At 42.5% G+C, this 22,399-nt stretch overlaps 1 protein-coding gene across 1 annotated transcript in view; it reads left to right on the top strand.

Annotated features, from left to right (window-relative positions):
- The window catches only part of LOC126262751 (bromodomain adjacent to zinc finger domain protein 2B), a 77,088-nt gene extending 63,839 nt beyond the window's left edge, over nucleotides 1–13,249 (top strand). The window contains exon 5 of the mRNA XM_049959561.1: nucleotides 10,757–13,249. Coding sequence (XP_049815518.1) covers nucleotides 10,757–12,579 — 1,823 coding nt within the window. The 3' untranslated portion in view covers nucleotides 12,580–13,249. The remainder of the gene's footprint in view (nucleotides 1–10,756) is intronic.
- Nucleotides 13,250–22,399: the final 9,150 nt, after the last annotated feature.

Below are 22,399 nucleotides of genomic sequence, written 5' to 3' on the forward strand. Positions count from 1 at the left end.
GAAGTACTCATCCGCAGTACCGCCAATGTGCTGGATTGTGTGGTTGCACCTCTACTGTGAGACAGTATTTACAACAGCTCATCTTTACATGTACTTCTTAGTAACGCCTGATGATACCAGGTTTGTAGTTTTTACATAACTATGGTATCAATGTGTTGCCACATATGACATCCGGAAAGCGTTTAACACGGTGCTCCATTGCGGACTGTTAACGAAGGTATGGAGAAGATTCCCAGATATATGAATAACACCAAGACTTCTTAACTAATAGGACCCAGTACGTTGTCCTCGATGGCGAGTAGTCATCAGAGACAAGGGTATCGGAAGGACTGCCACAGAGAAGTGCGAAAGGACCACTCTTTTTCGCTATATACATAAATGATCTGACAGACAGGGTAGGCACTACGCAGCAACCTGTACTGTTTGCTGATCACACTATAGTATAGGGGACAGTGTCGTAGCTGAGCGACTGTTGGAGGCTACCGGATGATACAGAGTTTCTGTTTGGTGTAATGTTTTGTAAATGTAGTAAAATGTAAGCTAATGCAGCTGACTAGGAAAAGTAATTCTGTAATGTTTGGAAACAGTATTAGATGTGTGCTGCTTGAAACAGCCATGTCAATTAAATATCGAGGCGTAACGTTGCAAAATAATATGAAATACTAGGTGCGACAATAATGTAATGAGACTGATTTTCTTTGCAAGATGTGGCAACCCTGCAGACTTGTGTAGTAACAATATCTTTGATATTGGTCTATAAGCTGCTTCTAATCAAAGCGGCACATCGATGCAATTGCTCAGTCGCGAGTTGTACTGTAATAAGTTAACACATGTTCGTGTCTCTCGTCACGGAAATGGAACCGCATAACATTGCGCAACGGTATGCCATTTCGTTAAATTGGGTGAAAACGCGACGACAACTTACAGTAAGCTTCAGAAGGCTTTTGGAGAGGAGGTTATGTCAAGAGCTCGAGTTTTTCGTTGGCATAAAAGGTTTAGTGAAGGCAGAAGGAATGTTGAAGATGAAGACTGCAGTGGACGGCCATCAACCTCATGGACGGATGTCAACTTGGCCAGGATGCGTGAACTCGTACGATATGATCGAAGGTTATCCATGAAAATGATTGCACAAGAACTGAACATCAACCGAGAAACGGTTCGGCTAATAATAACTGAAGACCTTGGTATGAGAAAGATTTGTGCAAAAATGGTCCCCAAAAATCTCACACCACAACAGCGAGAAACACCGAAAAATGTGGCAGCCGATCTGTTACAGCAAACGGATATCAATCCAGAATTGTTGAGCCTTGTTATCACTGGTGATGAAAGTTGGTTTTTTCAGTACGATCCAGAGACAAAACGCCTAAGTTCGCAATGGTGCTCAAAGGGATCACCCAGACCATAAAAAGCTCGCATGTCAAAGTCAAAAGTAAAATGCATGGTTGTGTGCTTCTTTGATTCCAAGGGAATTGTTAATAAAGAGTGGGTGCCTCCTGGACAAACAGATAACCAATATTACTACAAAGAAATTTTAGAAAGACTCCGTAAAAGAGTTCTCCGTGTCCGTGCCAACATTGTTGATAATTGGCTTCTGCATCGCGATAATGCGCCATCCCATACTGCTCTGTCAGTACAGCAATTTTTAACCTCAAAACAAATTTCAGTACTACCACAGCCACCTTATTCACCACATATCGGTCCATGCGACTTTCCAAGAGCCAAAACGACGGTCAAGGGACAGCATTTTCAAACAACACAAGATGTTCAAAAAGCTGTGACGAGAGTCTTGGAGGATATTAAAGAAGATGAGTTCCAGAAATGTTACCACCAATGGCAGAAGCGCTGGAAAAAGTGTGTGCAATCAGAAGGGAACTGCACTAGTGTCCATTACAATTGCTACACCACGAGGATGACGTGCTACAGACGCGAAATTTAACCGACAGGAAGAAGATGCTGTGATATGCAAATTATTAGATTTTCAGAGCACCCACACAAGGTTGGCGCCGGTGGCGACACCTACAACGTGCTGATATGAGGAAAGTTTCCAACCGACTTCTCATACACAAACAGCAGTTGACCGTTGTTGCCTGGTAAAACGTTGTTGTGATGCCTCATGTAAGGTGGACAAATGCTTACCATCACGTTTCCGACTTTGATAAAGGTCGGATTGCAGCCTAGCGCGATTGCGGTTTATCGCATCGCGACATTGCTGCTCGCGTTAGTCGAGATCCAATGACTGTTAGCAGAATATGGAATCGGTGGGTTAAGGAGGGTAATACGGAACGCCGTGTTGGATCCCAACGGCCTCGTATCACTAGCAGTCTAGATGACGGGCATTTTATCCGCATGGCTGTAACGGATCGAGCGACCACGTCTCGATCCCTGAGTCAACAGATGGGGACGTTTGCAAGACAACAACCATCTGCACGAACAGTTCGACGACGTTTGCAGCAGCATGGGCTATCAGCTCGGAGATCATAGCTGCGGTTACCCTTGACGCTGCATCATAGACAGGAGTGCCTGCGATGGTGTACTCAACGACGAACCTGGGTGCACGAATGGCAAAACGTCATTTTTTCGGATGAATCCAGGTTCTGTTTACAGCATCATGGTGGTCGCATCCGTTTTTGGCGAGATCGCGGTGAACGCACATTGGAAGCGTGTATTCGTCATCGCCATACTGGTCTATCATCCAGCGTGATGTTATGGGGTGCCATTGGTGACACGTCTCAGTCACCTCTTGGTCGCATTGACGGCACTTTGAACAGTGGACGCTACATTTCAGATGTGTTGCGACCCGTGGCTCTACCCTTCATTCGATCCCTGCGAAATCCTACATTTCAGCTGGATAATGCACGACCGCATCTTGCAGGTCCTGTATGGGCCTTTCTGGATTCAGAAAATGTTCGACTGCTGTCCTGGCCAGCACATTCTCCAGATCTCTCACCAATTCAAAACGTCTGGTCAATGGTGGCCGAGCAACTGGCTCGTCACAATACGCCAGTCACTTCTCTTGATGAACTGTGGTATCGTGTTGAAGCTGCATGGGCAGCTGTACCTGTACACGCCAACCAAGCTCGGTTTGACTCAATGCCGTATCAAGGCCGTTATTACGGCCAGAGGTGGTTGTTCTGGATACTGATTTCTCAGGATGTATGCACTGAAATTGCGTGAAAATGTAATCACATGTCAGTTCTAGTATAATATATGTGGCCAATGAATACCCGTTTATCATCTGCATTTCTTCTTGGTGTAGCAATTTTAATGGCCAGTAGTGTACTTTGAAGGAGACAACACTAAACTTGACTAAAACGGTAAACAACATTTTTCTTCACATCAGTCTCAGTACTTTATTGTCGCACCTCGTAGAACGAGCGTATAATTACAGTGGTAGGGAAGGCGAATGGTCGACTCGGTGTGTTTTAGGAAAGTGTAGCTTACCTACAAAGGAGACCTCGCGTAGAATTCTTGTGCGACCCGTTCTTGAGTACTGCTCGACTGTTTGGGATCTCTGCCAGGTCGGATTGAAGGAAGACATCGAAGCAGTTCATAAGTGTGCTGCTAGATTTGTTACCGGTAGGTTCAGTAAACATGGGAGTGTTACGGTGATGATTCGCGATCTCTTTCTTGGAAAGAACGCTCTCAGAATGTCAGTAGCAAACACCTCCGTGATACATATGGCTCGCTTGCAGCACCTGCCACTGGAGGTTGTTGAGCATTTCCGTAGGGCTCTCTCCCACGTACTGAACGATTCCATGTCAAAACGCGCCGCTCTTCGCTGGATATTCGCTACCTGTTCTATTAATCCAACATGGTAACGGTCTGATACTAATGACCAACATTCGAGAATAGATCTTAGAAGTGGTTTGCTACTCATTTCTCTCGTGAATGAATTGCTTTTCCTGAAGATTCAGCCCAAAGTATATCAGCGTGGCATTTGCTTTTTCTACCGTTTGTTTTATGTGATTATTCGATATCAGATCACTCCAGACGGTTAATTGTAGGTATTGTACGGTTTCTTCTGTTTCCAGTTGCAGGCATTCTATAGACAACAACATCGTCTGCGAACTACGTCACGGGGCTTCCGACGTTATCGACTACGTTACTTAAAATTATTGTAAACAGTAACGGCCACATGACACTCCATCGAGGTACTCCCGAAATCACCTGCTCACTGGTCGATTTCGTCCCGTTAAGAAAACGTGCCGACTTCTGTCTGCAATCGAGTACTGAATACAGTCACAGATCTGTTCTGTTGTTCAGTAAGCTCGTATTTTCTTCATTCAACGACAGTTTGAAATTGTGTGGAATGTCTTCCAGAAGCCAAGCAACATGGCGCTGCTCAGGACTGTCAGGGGCGGACAGGCGAAGTTGGGGCATCCCTTCTTTTTTAAGCAAAATTCAAGTTAAACCATAATGAAAATTTATTCATGTTCGGTATACAGCGTCACCAGGAAGACGCCGCCAGTTCAGAGGTGTTGAAACAGGGGGGCTGAGAGTAAGCCATCAGGGAGACGAGAGTAGGTGCGTCTGAAGGTTCAGGAGACAGCAGAGAAGAGAGCATCGCTTTCATGGCTACGTCTCTTCGCTGATTGCCCCAAGGCATCAAGTCACATCCCTCATACAGTATTGACTCCCTCTGAGCGGAGCGCAGAAATTGCGGCGTCATGCACTCAGCATTTTTATCCATGAGTTGCTGAGTGGTATTCACGTGGACCGCTCGTGGCGTGGTCGTGGTAGGTAGCCAAAACAAGCCAGTTTCGAGTAGGGCTTCTACGTTAATTGAAGCTGAAAGACCCAGTAACAATTCTGTTTTTTTCACCACCATAGTTCCTTCTGAACTAGCAGCCCTGCACAGCTCAACCTGATCACCGTTGTTTACCATGCCGGAATCTCGTGGAGGAAGAGAGCGCACTGTCATAGAATAAAGACTTTCACGACCGGATGTCTCATCTACCAGCAAATCCTTAGGGTTGTATGGTCGTAGTCTATAAAACTTCGCTGTTCCTAACATTTCGTCCACAGCTGCGCTGGACATATCCAGAAATACTCGTGTATCCTTCTTGGATGTTTTAGTTATGAGACAGATCGATAGAAGATTGGAAAACAAAGGTTTTCAGAAAATGACGCATACGAATGGATATTTACAAAGCTAAGACAATTAGCATGTCGATAAACTTGGACGCGGAATTAAAACATCTGAAGCAGGCTTTAGAGAAAAATGGTTATTGAGGAAAAGAAATAAACACAGCTCTATGGCCAAATAACAATAGATCGAAGGACAACGATAAAGCACGACTATGGTAGAAAACGGTTTCTCTGTTTTTTTCCCTTAAAAATGTAAATGACGAGATTGGGAAGATTTTAGAAAAAGAATGGCATCAAACTAGTTTTTAGACCAAGAAGGAAAATACGTCGAGCTCTCAGATGGTTCAAATGGCTCTGAGCACGATGGGACTTAACAGCTATGGTCATCAGTCCCCTAGAACTTAGAACTACTTAAACCTAACTAACCTAAGGACAGCACACAACACCCAGCCATCACGAGGCAGAGAAAATCCCTGACCCCGCCGGGAATCGAACCCGGGAACCCGGGCGTGGGAAGCGAGAACGCTACCGCACGACCACGAGATGCGGGCGAGCTCTCAGATCTCGAAAGGATAAATGCGCTCTTCTATTGGCGTGCGTGTTATACAAAATTCCGTGTACGTGCGGTGAGGCGCGACAGTGTGTTTTCGGGTGTTCTGTCGAGTTGTTTCCATTTCATGCTCAACACTTCGACCACCAACCCACACGCCTTCTTCAGGTGCTATGGGTTTCGCTGCAGTGTGGCGCGCTGCCTGGACTAAAACCAGAACGTCCAGAAGCAAACTATTAATCAACCGCGTCGGGAAAACCTAAGAGATCGGTTAGTAAGGTAAGCATTAGGGCTAACAAGAGAAGCACACCCTAGGGGAAAGTGGAAGAATTAGCTGTACCAGAGCATGCTCTTAAGTAGGAAATTACTAACTGAAGTTTTCTGAAACCAAAATTTTATGTACAATGACGGACTACTGTTCAAGGCTGTACTGAGATAAATACCGAAATATATAGGATCCGGCAAAAAGGCCTCCTGTATTTCGAAAAGTAGCTACAAACAGACAAACAAAGATACAAAGAAAATACTTTTATTTGTAAACAACAAATACTATGCCATTTTACATTAGGTGGTTTTAAAAATTACTTCCGGTAAATGGTGCCCTCCATTGTTGACACACTGACGAAGCCTTTACCGGAAGTTGTCCATAGCGTGCGATTTTCGGTGGAATGGCAGTCACGTCCTCGCTGATTGCCTGGATGCTGCTTCTAAAGAGTTTCCTAACACACAGCACAGCAAATTTCAAATTCTCTCTCGCTTAGTCGTTTGGCAACCATTATTTTGATGGGTGCATGTGAAGATCTCTGTGCAGCGTTCCTCTAACACTCCTATCGGTCAACCCCAGGGCAGCTGCTTTTTAAAGTCCTGTACGCTTTGAAGATCGCTGGACTGACGTTCTCGCACGAGCCACATTTTTCGGCGTCGTTATAGTGCGGAGCCCGCCAGCAGATTTTATTTGCAGTGCATAGCCTGATGTTCTAAAGTCTGATAACCAGACTCAAACAGTTTTTGTATCGGAAACAGGATCATGTCGGCCAAGTTCGAACCGAATGCGAAATTCCCGCTGAGTAATAATCACAGAACCACCACTACAAATATACTCTTTCACAACAAACGCACGATGTCAACCTAGCCAAGCCATTGCGTCTACTGAAAATGGCATGTATACCGCTATCGATCGATACCCCCTTACACAACAGTTTCATCACCAGGGCTCACACTTTGGCCTCTCGAAATACGACAGGTGTTTTTGCCGTGCCCTGTATAAACATAGGGATATTGTAAGAGAAAAGAAGAAGCCATGAAACAGTAGCTCTATAGGTTCGAGGAATAAATAATATCTTTGACAATTGACAGTTCTATTATTAAGTTTTATCTCTGACAAGGATTATCCCTGCCAATTACGTGTAAATTTTAATGCTCTGCGACGCCCGGCCAGTCAATCAGAAAGACTCAGCGGAACCACGAGCACGTCTGAAGATGACCAGCGCCGCTGTGGACGAAACGTTAAGAACGGAAAAGTGTCAAGGACCACGACCATACAATCCGCGAAATTTACCAGCAGGTAATAGCGAGCTGTATTTTTCGAATTACACCTGTTGACGGAATCCACATTGACACAGCTGCTATGTATATATTTAAAAGGCAGTGTCCTGACTGACTTTCTCATCATCGCTCAGCTCAAACAAATAATGACAGAAGCTTGATATTTGGAGAGTGTGTAGATCTTGTACTGTCGGCGTCGTTTAAGAAGCGATTTTTCGAAATTATACCCTTAGTATGAGGAGGGGGATGAGAGGTTTTTTGGAAATCTGTCGCCATTAAGTCAATTTTAAAGCTAAAACTACGAAAATCGATATTGGTTTCTCAGTCAGAAACAAAGAAATGTAAGTATTTCAGAATTTTTGGAAATTTAACCCCGTAGTGGGTAAAATAGTGGGTGATTTTTAAAAAATAAATCATTATTAAGGAACTACTGAAATATTTTTAAAGCCACATCTATGAAAATTAGTATTTCAATTCTCGGCTACAAATAGGAAATACGTGTTTCAGTGTTTTTGGGGTTCGACCCCTGAGGGGGTAAAGTAGGGTATGAAATGTTTAAATATTTTGAACATTTCGCGGCCTTGTCAGCAACTGTATAAATATGAATTTTAATTTTAAAAACCAACAGCCTCAGTTGCAAAGTTTACCTAGATTTACCTAGGTTCCAGTCGGGATAACCCAACCTTCTTCAGAATAAAAGTAACTACCGTTTGTCCATGGTGGACATCGTCAAGCTAAAACTACAATTCCATAAATTATCGTCAGAGTGTAAAAACTTATCTCGAACTATTTCGGCCCCACTTCGCGACCGCGATGCGGCAGCCACGAGTGCTGTACTGGAACTGACCGTAGCGTCATGAGGCCCGCCTAGGCGGACACAATACCACGCGCCCGCGCATAAACTGTGTGATGGCTACTTGTTGGGACAAGAAGCGAACCTAACGCCTTACCTTGAAAGTACTAGTAAAGTGAAATAAAAGAAAGGTACAGCCGAGGAAAAGAGCGAATATGTTATCCTGTATAGGACGTACTTAGTTCGACTGTCTTAACATTTATGAAGTATTCGTTGGTCATGATATGAGGAAGACATCACGTGCTTACAAAGTATGGCCTGTCCAGGAAAATTTTCTGCTTAAGCACCAAGTTTAATCACCTAAAAAGAGCTTAGGATTGGGAAGGATAATATAAAGCCAACATCGTCATTATTATGGCTAGGTCTCAAAGAACTTGCTTAGCTATGGTTACAACGCATGAACGTCCTATTGACTGAGCACACAAATGGTCGTGAGTGAACTTACGAACAAGTCTACATCTAATCTGTAACATCCGACAATGCGGGCCATATAAAATAGATGGTCATTATTCAAGATTAATATATTTTACCTGAAATGGTCTAGAATCAAATCAAAATAAACTAATGCACGTGCCTGACGAAGCTATGGTTATGAATCTTCATGGAGGTTATCCGCACACGTACTGTAAAAGCTGTGTGTGGAACACTGCCATCATAATTCGGGCCTGGTGACCACTGTGACCATCTTGTATACTCCGGATAATGACAATTTACCTTTTGGCTTTTTAAAACTATGAATCAGATTCTTCTGAAGACTATTATTAGTAGAATAAAACAGTGGAATAAAAACATTTACGTCTCTAAATTTTTTGTAGAACTAGTCATAATAATGACGATGTTGGCTTTATATTATCCTTCCCACTCCTAAGTTCTTTTTAGGTGATTAAACTTCGTACTTAAGCACAAAATTTTCCTAGACAGACCATACGTTGTAAGTACGTGATGTCTTCCCCATAAGTACATTCTGCACAGGATAACATATAAGCCATTTTCCACAGCTGTACCTTTCTTTTATTTCACATTACTAGTAAATTCAAGATCAGGAGTTAGGTTCGCGTCTTGTCCCAAGTACCCACACACAGTTTATGCGCAGGCGCAAGGTATTGTGTCCGCCTAGACGGGCCTCATAACGCTACGGTCAGTTCCAGTACAGCACTCGTGGCTGCCGCATCGCGGTCGCGAAGTGGGGCCGAGGCAGTTTCAGATAAGTTTTTACACGCTGACGATAATTTATGTAATTGTAGTTTTAGCTTGACGATGTTCACTATGGACAAACGGAGGTTAGTTTTATTCTGAAGAAGGTTGGGTTATCCCGACTGAAACCTAGGTAAATCTAGGTAAACTTTGCAACTGAGGTTGTTCGTTTTTAAAATTAAGATGAAATGTTTTATGAAAATAAGTCACTATAAACAAATTTTCAAAGCTAAATCTATGAAATTATGCTTATCCACTACGGATATTTTAGAACCGTGACTGTATATTGAATCTAAATTAAGTTATAAGAACTGCAACCAGTCACTTTTTTTGATAATAGTGCTTTATTCCATGAACCGGTTTTCGAACCTTTTCAGGTTCATCTTCAGATGGTTTCGGGAGGATCCGGGAAGTTATATCATTACTGGTAGTAGCATAATGCTGGGTGCTGGTTCTATGGCCGAAAGATGGGTCACACTTTAATGTATCGCCATGACTGTAGCTTATCTGTCGATATGGATGTAAATTTAGTTTTTACTTACTGCGACAATATAGGCGGCTTTTTTCGGTTAGTGTCCATCTGTCTGCCTCCATTTTGATGTCCAGAACACTTTCACACAAACTATATTAATTTAGACTTTGACAGTGACACTGTTCCAGCATCCAGCATGCGCTTTATAACTGTTGCTTGTAACAAAGATCTTGACATAAAGAAATGGCATAGGCCTATTTTGTACAGAGATGTAATTTGTTGTTCTTTACATGTATTAAAGTCGATATAAGGGCAAGCATTTTAAGCAGAATGGCGATAACACGAGAGCACAAAATAATTTATTTATTTTATCGCAGTAAGTAAAAACTAAATTTACATCCATATCGACAGATAAGCTATAGTCATGGCGATACATTAAAGTGTGACCCATATTTCGGCCATAGAACCAGCACCCAGCATTATGCTACTACCAGTAATGATGTAACTTCCCGGATCCTCCCGAAACCATCTGAAGATAAACCTGAAAAGGTTCGAAAACCGGTTCATGGAATAAAGCATTATTATTAAAAAAAGTGACTGGTTGCAGTTCTTATAACTTATTTACATAAATCTATAAAAACTGGAATTTGGCTTCCCGGTTGGAAATAAATAAAAATACGTGTTTCACTCTTTTTGGTAATTCAACCACTGAGGGGTGGGGGGGGGGGGGGGGGTAAAATACGGGATGGAAGTTTTCATTTTAATATTAAGCAAGCGTTTTTCAGGCTAAATCTATGAAAATTTGCATTTGGTTTATTTGCCTTGGATGTTGGACTCTAGCTACCAGAATCCCTTTCTGGTCATGCATTTGTAAAATTACTATGGTACTATGGTATCAATTAGCGTGAAAAGGTTAGAAGGTTTTGCAACATAAAAATTCGGTTACAGAAAAACAAAAATACAAAAATTTATTGAGATCACAGAGTGTACGTTAGCGAAGCAGCGGGCAATGAGCTGGTATTGAGGTAATTGTTTTTGTTGTCTCCCGCGGCAGGGCGGCGTCCCAAGCCGGTGTGCATGCCGCTGCCGGGCGGCGTGTCGCGCTTCTGCGGCCGCGTGTACGGCGTACAGCGCGACGGGGACCAGCAGTTCCGCGCCTGCCTCGGCCTGGAGCTGCGCACGCTGGAGGACCTGGAGGCGGCCGTGCGCGTCTCCTGCTTCCGCTTCGCGCAGCAGGGCCTCTCGCTGGAGCCCGCGCCGCCACTGCCGCCGCTCCAGCAGGACAACGACGACGACGACGACGACGATGACGACGACGACGACGACGACGACTACGCACTGGACGACGATGACGACGACGACGACGACATAGCGCTCGACGACGACGACGACGACGACGACGATGACGATGACGATGACGACGACGCTTCTGAGAACGACGTATCCCCCGACTACACAGGTTTCAGCGTCTTAGGCGACGACCTCCTCGGACTGTTCGCCGGCGGCGGAAGCGGAGGCCCCAGCAAGAAGAAGCCCGCTCCAGTCAACACTGCCGCCGCCCCCGGCAAGAACAAGAGGAAGCCAGTAGCGGCGCCTGCCCGGCCCACAAAGACGGCAACGACACCCAGACCCGTACGCAAGGGCGCCGCCTCCTCCACGATTTCGCCACCGAAGGCGACGTCCGCGGCGCCTGCCAAACCGGTCAAAGCCACCAGACCGAAGCCACCCAAGTCCAGACCGGCCGTTCCGAAGCGCCCGGCGACCCGCCGCAACACTACCGCGTCTACGACACCGCGGGCGAAGCCGACGAGACCGTCGACTACTCCGCTACCTCCCACACCGTCCACTGCCGCACAGAAGGTGGTGACGTGGTCGAGCGTAGCAGGAACGGGCAACGACCAGATGACGTCGTCGACCGCGGCGGCAGACAACGTCGCGGAGGAGGCGGAAGCTGTTACGTCGACCGTCACCAGTATCAGCGTGGTGGAAGTCGTGACCAGCGCCCCGACGCAGATTAACTCAGCTGGGAAAAGGCCGGCGCCGGAGAAACCGGCAACGGCTGCAGCAGCACCCCCCAAGGATCCTACCACCCACGAAACTGTCGAAGCGTCACCCGCGACAGAGAGCTCGGAGGAAGACGTGGAAGAAGAAGAAGAAGAGGAAGAGGAAGAGGCTGCCGAATCTTCTGACACACCAGACGAACAGGATGAAGAGTATGATGATGATGATGACGATGATGACGAAGAGGATGACGAGGAAAAGGATGAAGAGGTTGCAGAAGAAGGAAGTGAAGAACAGCAAGAAGGGGATGATAGTGGAGATGATAAGAATGAAGAAGAAGAAGAGGAGGAGGAGAAAAATGAAGTGACGACACAGCCGCCAGCATACTCGAAGCCTGCGGATCCTCTAGGAGAGGCCAGTTCTGAAATGGAAGCCGTTGGGGATGATAAACAAGGAGGAACAGCCAGTGCAGAGACGACTGTGTTCCCAGATTCGGAGGAAACGTGGAACACAACTGACAATCCCGCTGAAGATCTTATGATGATCGACAGAAATGTGCACCAAGGAGGTAACAAGAAGAAGCAGCCGACAGACAGTAGCAATAGCGTACCTGACGGAGAGGATGACGACGAGGAGGCCGAAGACGATGACGATGACGAAGACGACGATGACAATGACGATGACGAAGACGAGTTGAGCGACAGTGGCGAGGACCTGGACGACGAAGACGACGACTACGGACTGCGGGTGGAGGACAGCGACGAGGAGCAAGGTGCGGACGACGAAGACGACGACGAACTGAGGGGCAGCAAAGTGTCCCCAGTCCCGGCGCTGAGGAGTGGCCGCACTCACCGGCGCATGCGCCTCAGGCGGTGACCCGGCTAAGACGCGGCTAGCAGTCGGACCTGTTTCTTCGCTCTGGGGCATCGGGAAGTGCGTCTCACGTGCTGACTGCACTGCTCTACTGACATACTCTGGACTCCGGTGACCTCATTTCTTCGATGCTCTGAATGAGTACTGATAGAACCAGCTGACGGTTTCGAAATAAATACCCCTGGATTTTTGCAGTTTATCCATTTACACGATGACCTAACACTCGATTCATTAAACCTCTCATTCGTTATCTTATCACAGATGCCAAAGATTAGGACTGTTTGTCTGGCCAATCCAGACACTTAGATCTATTATTTTCTAATCTTTTTGAGCCGTACACAGATGCCTTTATTCAGTCAAGTCAGAAAGGGATATTGGTGATGGTGATAATGGTGTTACGGGAAATATTACGTTACGCTTTGTCTTTGACTTCTGGTGTAATGGACTGTAACGAACAATTTCACTTCACACGTTCTCAGTCCTTCAAACACATGATCTTATGTTACTAAGGCCAACTGCATTTCATCAGTCACAAGTAACAAGGATTCCTGCTGACTTTTTCCTGTTTTTCAGACACGAGAAGTGTCCACATTTTGGAAAACATTCCAAGTGTAACCACTCAAGCGTAACCATTCTTTATTTTTTCCTACCATAACAGAGTTTTCGACTCAGTGTGCACTTTTCCAAAAAACACTTGAGTTTTAAATTTAAGGTTTCTGTTGTTCTGGAAAGTCAAAATAGTATTACGTATGTAATATGTTATTTATTTATTTATTTACATATTTATTTATTTATTTACTTATTGTACTTGAATATTTATTAAATGCATTATTAAACGAGTGTGGAGCCTTAAATAAACTCGTGTTATAAAATTAAAGAAAAAACATAATGAATTTCTTTATCAGAGTCTTTAAACTTTACTTTCAACTCGATTTGATCAGTGTAACACCGACTAGAGACTGTGGCGATTCTTTTTCCTATCTCTTAGTGAATTGTTTAAGACTACTGACTAAGTTCAGAGAAAACACATTACACGATGACAAGATCTTGCTGGTGGAACCGCAAACAACGTGAAGAAACAAACCTCAGACTTACGGGAAAATTTTGAATAAGGAATTAACAAAGCACAAGATCTACTTCTTCCTGGTATGTCTAAAATATTTATATCATTATATATTAATACTTTATTATATGAGATCCAGTTCTATGTTGTAAAGAAAGGAAGAACGTCTAGTCGACATTATGAGAGACACAACATAAAGCCAATGGGAGAAGAATATCGGTAGAAATAGTGGCACTGTTTATGCTTCGCCTGACGTTATTTAGCAAACAATGGACAAAATAAATCGCAATGATCGAGCAAGTATTTTAATCCCAGTAATATAACATACGAAATTAGCAAAATGGCCACTGAAACAGTGTGTTCTGTAGCACTTCGGAGGTTAATACACAGCACGTATCCACATTAACTTTTCCTGAATAGAAAATCTAGAAACTCAAATACACCGTAAGACAAAAAAGAAAAAGAAAACTCACGATGCATTTCTACTTTCTTCCAATTATTGGACACGATTTATGTTCGAGGGATCTACGATAGGTTATAGTTAAAAGAGCGGCTAACTCAGCTGAAAATTTAGTATGTTCAGATTCATTTAGAGAAATTTTTGGACTGTTATAATTTTCACAAAAGTTAGTGGATCTTTCTTTTCAATCGAGTATGGAGTTCGATATTCATATGAGGGAGGAATCAATTTTCTTTAAAGAAATTTCTGTCACTTGATTGTTAACTCTTCTTTTATTTACACAATTATGATTTGACTTTATATCCACTCTCAAATGCATGCTGAATTTTGAAATATATCTGACCTGTCTGTGACTTATCATCGTCGAAAAGTCATATTTCTCGTCTTATAGACCAATTGTTGTGTTAAAGGATAAGAGTACATATCGAAGACACATAATATGGCTGACATGGTGCGCAGTTATTAACACACAGTATGACGTATTCAACAGCTAACATATTCCTGCGACCTACATTCGTCACTTCAGTTCACAACACACAAGCTTGGCACCTATGGAGATCCTGATCATCCAGCAAAGGCTGTACAGTATGAGAGAGGTCCTAAGCTTGAAAAATATTAGTTATTTCAAACTTCCAGACTTGAACTTCCAGACCTGTGAATTCTATTCCACTTGGAGATTCCCGTGTGATTGTATATTCTCTGGATTCTGCCATGTGTACCACGGATGTAGATGTAGAATTTTTGGTAACGTAGCTTAGTAATATCCATCCAGAGGCGCATGAAAGAATCTTTGTTGACAACATGCGCAGTCTCCGAAGTCGCGTGTCCAAGGTAGGGCTTCAAGATTTTCCCGACAATGACCAGCAGTTTTTGAATGTCTTTACATGGCAAGTACAAACAGATCTCAGTCAAACATTTCATTCATTTTGTGCACGCAATTCATACCCATACGAACTGTTTGCAGTGGATCCCTGGAAGGAACTTGTTTTATATGCCTGAAGAGTTAAATACAATGGCATTTCGTTTACTTGCGTCTGTATCACATTTCAGATGTTGCTGTTTTTTTGACATCGTAAAAGAATGGGTGGCCACCGCTGTTTTTCAGGTTCTGTACGCCACTTGACGATATTACCGAATCTGTACTTTAACAAATTATGGTAGGATGTCATTGCGAAATGGCTTCCTAGCAAGTCAAAGTGTAAGCGTTCTAGAAATATGGAATTTAGAACTATTACACGAGAAACTAAAATTACACAAGGAACTAAAATATTCTCAGTTTTTCTCATCGCGACTGATTAATAGTGCGCTTCCGGGAGTTCTGCCGAGCTGTTGATTCCAATTATGTGTATAATATTTTGATGACCGGCCCAGCCGACATACTGTTTCTTCATAGGTACTACTAAATTACAGTTTCTTGTTGTACCTATTTTAGGCTAAGTACAATGGTTTAGAGATCTGTGTAAGCTAATGATTCAGATTGTCGTAATTATATAAATGAAAGAGCAGGTGGTACTTACATATGAGAAATAACTTTTCCTACTCAAAAATATTTCGATTCGCATCCATAGCAACAACAATGACTCGCAGTCGTTATTATTAATTAATAAACGTGTAAATACGGAGCAGGTAGATGTGATATTAAAGCTCTGGTCTTAACGCGAATTGTAAACAAATAGCTTTATACTAAAGCCACGTCACAATTCCAGTCGGAGATTGGCAAAATGCGCAAAACATTAACATAGCTCCATAGATATTCCTATTCTAGGTTACGATATTGCAGTGCACACGGAAGTAGTGCCATTGAAGCAGACGTCCGCCATGTAAGTTACCCCAAACAATAGTTTCTGGCGTAAGTGTTTTGATTTAAAAAATTCCAACTTGCGTTTTTTACGGGTGTTTTAGACATTCTGATTATAGTCTAAAGCGTAAAAGAAACAAATTTCGTTTGTAAGTGGACTCATTGAAGTAGTAATTTCTTTTACGTGCATGAATTTTGGGTGTGTTGTTTACTTCTACTGTCGTGGTTCTCTTTCTGTAATTTGAGGTTAGATTTCCGATAAGTTCAATTCGAAAAGCTCTCTGCGTGAACGCTGTGAGAAGGAAAGATCAGAAACTGACCAAACATTGGGAAACATATTCTCAGCATTTTTGGTAGGAGCACATAGACAGAACATCATTTCGTCAGTCCGTATGAAGAAAACGCTGGAATACGAAAGCGGCCTTTTCATATCGCATACTTCTGTTGTTAGTTATTCGCAACATACAACAAAAAGAAAGTTGTACTAACGAGAGGAAATGCGTCGTATTATGGGATCAAATATGCATTTAAGCCTAGAAAAACGCTGTGTTATTCGTGAAAGCTATGTAATGTTTTCTATTTAAGACAACTGTTACGTGCACACCATATAAATTAAGAATAACAGTAGTCTGCTAATATTTTGGGGTATCTAACATGGCGGCGCCGGCTTCAAAGCAACGTTCAGGGTAAGTCTGTAGCACCATCTCCTCCTTTTATACCTTCACTACAGCGCAGCTCTCTACAAGTAGTATACTCTTTCTCCGTTACAAACACAGAGTAGGAACACCTGTGTATTGCTCAGGTCGCTGTGATGTAACAAAATAAAAGTGATGTCGTTACTCAATGGAAAAGTTGGAATTTGAGATTTCGTTTACTGTTTGATCAATCACAGTTGGCGTAAGAATCATGGATTGACCATTGTCATAAGATATTGCATTATGAAATGAGAGTAGTATTTACTAGCAGTTTCGCGTGCCTTGAAGCAGTCACAGCTATTGATTACGAAATTGCATTATCGTCTTTCTAATTACTTCATGATCGTTGATACGATCATACACGGTTGTGAAGTTACTGTTACGACAAAACAGTTTCCTAAGGGACCAGAAAGTTCTTAAGGGCGCAAAAACAACTGTAACATCACACAAAAGGGGAATTCAATATTAAAGCTGATGCAAGAAGACGATAAAAGAGTTTTTTTAATGTAACACGCACATTGGACTGCTGATCTTGGTATCTGTAATATCTATAATTAAAATGAAATTAATACTGAGGAGATGATAGGAATGAGCACTGCTAAATGATTCAGTATTCCCAGAACAAATATTTATTATAACTAAAACATATATCGAACCTTAAGCTTAGTACAACAATGACAGTAGGTTTTTATGTCCGTTTCATGTCCATTGAACGCTCTTTTGTATAGCCATTGTCCTTTTGAGTCACCCGTGCGTCGTCACGATACGTTATAACAGTTCTTCTTTTTACACTTCACTCAGACGGAACACTTTTTAATTTAGTAAAAATTACATCAGACTGCCACAAATCTGCATCCGTATTACTTAAGAAAAACAGTACAAGTGTTTAGTAGCGCTCAAGGCTTCATTTGTTCTCCAGTGAACAAAATAGTGAAGGATCGCATATCGACCCGTATCCTTCTGTTTATATTGCCGCCCAAAGACGACGAATTGCATTATTTAGGAAATTCCACCGTCGCTAATGCGACGCCTTATTATACATTAATCATTCTTTATAAACAAGTATTCGCCTTCTGGCTGAAAGTGTTAACTATGTGCTGTTTTAATGATGCCTAAAATAGCGAATATCACATAGCCGACACCAAACTGAGTTTGTTATGTAACCGTCGGATAACAGGGTTTACATTTTCTATTAAGACTGATACTTCAATATACACGTATTTGCTTTGTTTCTACATATTTATTTAATGGTTCCGGTAAGAGCGATGGTCATTAATTTTTGCTGTTGCAAAACGGATGAAAATTCAAAAATTTCAAAGAAGAAAAAGTTACTTTACATAGGTAAGTGTCACAAAGATCTAATTACGATTATCACAGTAGTAAGAAGCGCTTCATATGTTGAAAAATATCGAGACGTAGAGTAATAACGAATTAATACCAGAGGGCTAATTTAAGTGACTGAGTGGTCATATATTTACAAGCGTTATATGTTTTGCTAGTGTGATAGTGAGAGCAACTATAAAATCTAGCACACTGGGTGCTCTTGGAGGAAATCCATGAATTCGTTGCAGGTACAAATCTCACAGGATGTGGTACCCACCGTCATGACTCCATGAGATGGAAATCGATTCCCTGCCACTGGCTGCGAGAAAATGTTGGAGCTCACCCACCATTACAAAACAAGCTCGCAATCTTCAGTGATGAGTCCCGCTTTGAACCGAGCCCCGATGACCAGCAAAGACGTGTCCGGAGACACCCTGGAGAGCGGTTGGGTACCAACTTGAATGTTGCTTGCCATACGGCTCGACAACAGAAATGATGACCCGGGGGGCGATTTCTGATCACAGCAGGAACCCTGTTGTTACCATACGCTGCACCCTTACAGCACAGCGGTACGTCGGCGATACTCTACGCACCGTTTTGTTGCCCTTGATGGCTAGCCATCCTGGGTCTACATTTCGGCAAGATAACGTCCTCCCGCACATAGCGAGAGTTTCTAGTGCTTGTCTTCGTGCTTCTCAAACCCTACGGTTGGCCAGCAATGTCACCGGATCTCTCCCAAATTTAGAATTTTTGGAGCAGTGCGGTCAGGATCCTTCAACCAGCATTGGATTTTGACGATTTAATGAGACACTTCGACAGAATTTGGCACGATATCCTCAGGACAACATCAGACACTATCAATCAATGTCAAGCCGAATAATCCAAGATGGTTTGCCATAGAGGGCAACAAAACGAGGCTTAGAATATCGTCGTGCTGTAACGGTGCTGAGGATGACAAATAAGGTGGTTCTGGCGTAAGAGCCAGAGGCGGACCAACTCGTTATTGAATTGCTCCATCTGTGAAGCTCTTTCTCTTGAATAAGTCATACAAATTTTTTCGGAAACTGTAATCATTTGTTTGTCTGTACAAGTACAGCACATCTGCCGATTCCGTTCCAATCGGATAATTTCTCCGTGTTTTTTTTTTTTTTTTTTTTTGTGTGTTACAACGTCAGAATCATACACAGACCTGTAAGGTGTGCCTGAATTGGTAATGCCTGCTATCAGGTTGTCGCTAATACGCAGAACTTTGAATCTCACTGATATCTGAGTAAATCGAAGTTAGTACGCTCGATTGCTTACAAACCAACTGAGGTGCGGCTTGTCGCATGAGCTATGATGCCAAGCACAAAACTAATTCATTTTAGTGAAACTGAAAGTAAATTACACATTATAAGTGTAACGTTGGTCACTGAACACAGGACTTCGATGAAATTATTCTCAAGATACTACCAATCCTACTAGAGTAGGAAAAGGGAGAGAAGGAAACATAGTAGGTGAATATGGATTAGGGCTAAGAAATGAAAGAGGAAGCTGCCTGGTAGAATTTTGCACAGAGCACAACTTAATCATAGCTAACACTTGGTTCAAGAATCATAAAAGAAGGTTGTATACATGGAAGAATGCTGGAGATACTAAAAGGTATCAGATAGATTATATAATCAGAGGTTTAGGAACCAGGTTTAAAAATGTAAGACATTTCCAGGGGCAGATGTGGACTCTGACCACAATCTATTGGTTATGAACTGTAGATTGAAACTGAAGAAACTGCAAAACAGTGGGAATTTTAGGAGATGGGACCTGGATAAACTGACTAAACCAGAGGTTGTACAGAGTTTCAGGGAGTGCATAAGGGAACAATTGACAGGAATGGGGGAAAGAAATACAGTAGAAGAAGAATGGGTAGCTCTGAGGGATGAAGTAGTGAAGGCAGCAGAGGATCAAGTAGGTAAAAAGACGAGGGCTAGTAGAAATCCTTTGGTAACAGAAGAAATATTGAATTTAATTGATGAAAGGAGAAAATATAAAAACGCAGTAAGTGAAGCAGGCAAAAAGGAATACAAACATCTCAAAAATGAGTCTGACAGGAAGTGCAAAATGGCTAAGCAGGGATGGCTAGAGAACAAATGTAAGGATGTAGAGGCTTATCTCACTAGGGGTAAGATAGATACTGCCTACAGGAAAATTAAAGAGACCTTTGGAGAAAAGAGAGCCACTTGTATGAATATCAAGAGCTCAGATGGAAACCCAGTTCTAAGCAAAGAAGGGAAAACACGAAGATGGAAGGAGTATATAGAGGGTCTATACAATGGCGATGTACTTGAGGAAAATATTATGTAAATTGAAGAGGAGGTAGATGAAGATGAAATGGGAGATACGATACTGCGTGAAGAGTTTGACAGAGCACTGAAAGACCTGAGTCGAAACAAGGCCCCGGGAGTAGACAACATTCCATTGGAACTACTGACGGCCTTGGGAGAGCCAGTCATGACAAAACTCTACCATCTGGTGAGCAAGATGTATGAGACAGGTGAAATACCCTCAGACTTCAAGAAGAATATAATAATTCCAATCCCAAAGAAAGCAGGTTGTGACAGATGTGATAATTACCGAACTATCAGTTTAATAAGACACTGCTGCAAGATACTAACGCGAATTCTTTACAGACGAATGGTAAAACTGGTAGAAGCCGACCTCGGGGAAGATCAGTTTGGATTCCGCAGAAAAGTTGGAACACGTGAGGCAATACTGACCTTACGACTTATCTTAGAAAATAGATTAAGGAAAGGCAAACTTACGTTTCTAGCATTTATAGACTTAGAGAAAGCTTTTGACAATGTTGACTGGAATACTCTCTTTCAAATTCTAAAGATGGCAGGGGTAAAATACAGGGAGCTAAAGGCTATTTACAATTTGTACAGAAACCAGATGGCAGTTATAAGAGTTGATGGACATCAAAGGGAAGCAGTAGTTGGGAAGGGATTGAGACAGGGTTTTAACCTCTCCCCGATGTTATTCAATCTGTATATTGAGCAAGCAGTGAAGGAAACAAAAGAAAAATTCGGAGTAGGTATTAAAATCCATGGAGAAGAAATAAAAACTTTGAGGTTCGCCGATGACATTGTAATTCTGTCAGAGACAGCAAAGGACTTGGAAGAGCAATTCAACGGAATGGACAGTGTCTTGAAAGGAGGATATAAGATGAACATCAACAAAAGCAAAACGAGGATAATGGAATGTAGTCAAATTAAGTCGGGTGATGCTGAGGGAATTAGATTAGGAAATGAGACACTTAAAGTAGTAAAGGAGTTTTGCTATTTGGGGAACAAAATATCTGATGATGGTCGAAGTAGAGAAGATATAAAATGTAGACTGGCAATGACAAGGAAAGCGTTTCTGAAGAAGAGAAATTTGTTAACATCGAGTGTAGATTTAAGTTTCAGGAAGTCGTTTCTGAAAGTATTTGTATGGAGTGTAGCCATGTATGGAAGTGAAACATGGACGATAAATAGTTCTGACGAGAAGAGAATAGAAGATTTTGAAATGTGGTGCTACAGAGGAGTGCTGAGGATTAGATGGGTGGATCACGTAACTAATGAGGAGGTATTGAATAGAATAGGGGAGAAGAGGAGTTTGTGGCACAACTTGACTAGAAGAAGGGACCGGTTGGTAGGACATGTTCTGAGGCATCAAGGGATCACAAATTTAGCATTGGAGGGCAGCGTGGTGGGTAAAAATCGTAGAGGGAGACCAAGAGATGAATACACTAAGCAGATTCAGAAGGATGTAGGTTGCAGTAAGTATTGGGAGATGAAGAAGCTTGCTCAGGATAGAGTAGCATGGAGAGCTGCATCAAACCAGTCTCAGGACTGAAGACAACAACAACAACAACAACAACTACTACCAACCAGACACTCAATTTCTCTATTATTTTTCGAACAACAAATAATATTTTGCGCATTAGGTTTTGGACCTAAATATCGGTGGTGCAGTGCCATTTTTTTCTTATCTGAGCGTCGACACAGATACTGATGGCTCGGCGTCAAGAATGCGAGATTTTTATCTAATAATGTGTGGAATTCTAGATTTTCTCGCAGCCCGTGGTAGCGATTTGATTTACATTTCGTGGGGTCATCTCGTTATACCCGCAACGAGTTCATGATCTTCTCCATCAGAATATTTAAAGTCTTTAATCACCACCCAGGGTGCTAGATTTTTGCAGTTGGGCTCACTAACACACTCCCGAATTTATATAAAGTTTTTAAATATACTGTATGACCGCTGAGTCACTTAAATTAGCGCTATGGTATTAATTCGTTATTACTCTCTGTCTCGATATTTTACAACATATGAGGCCTTCTTACTAGTGTGATAATCACAATTACGTCTTTGTGGCACATACCTATGAAAAGTTTCCTTCTTTGACATATTTGAATTTGCGTCCGTAATAAAAAAAATTATTGATCATAGTTGCTGTTACCGGT

Source organism: Schistocerca nitens, chromosome 6 (assembly GCF_023898315.1).
Source record: "Schistocerca nitens isolate TAMUIC-IGC-003100 chromosome 6, iqSchNite1.1, whole genome shotgun sequence".
Classification (NCBI taxonomy): Eukaryota; Metazoa; Arthropoda; class Insecta; order Orthoptera; family Acrididae; genus Schistocerca; species Schistocerca nitens.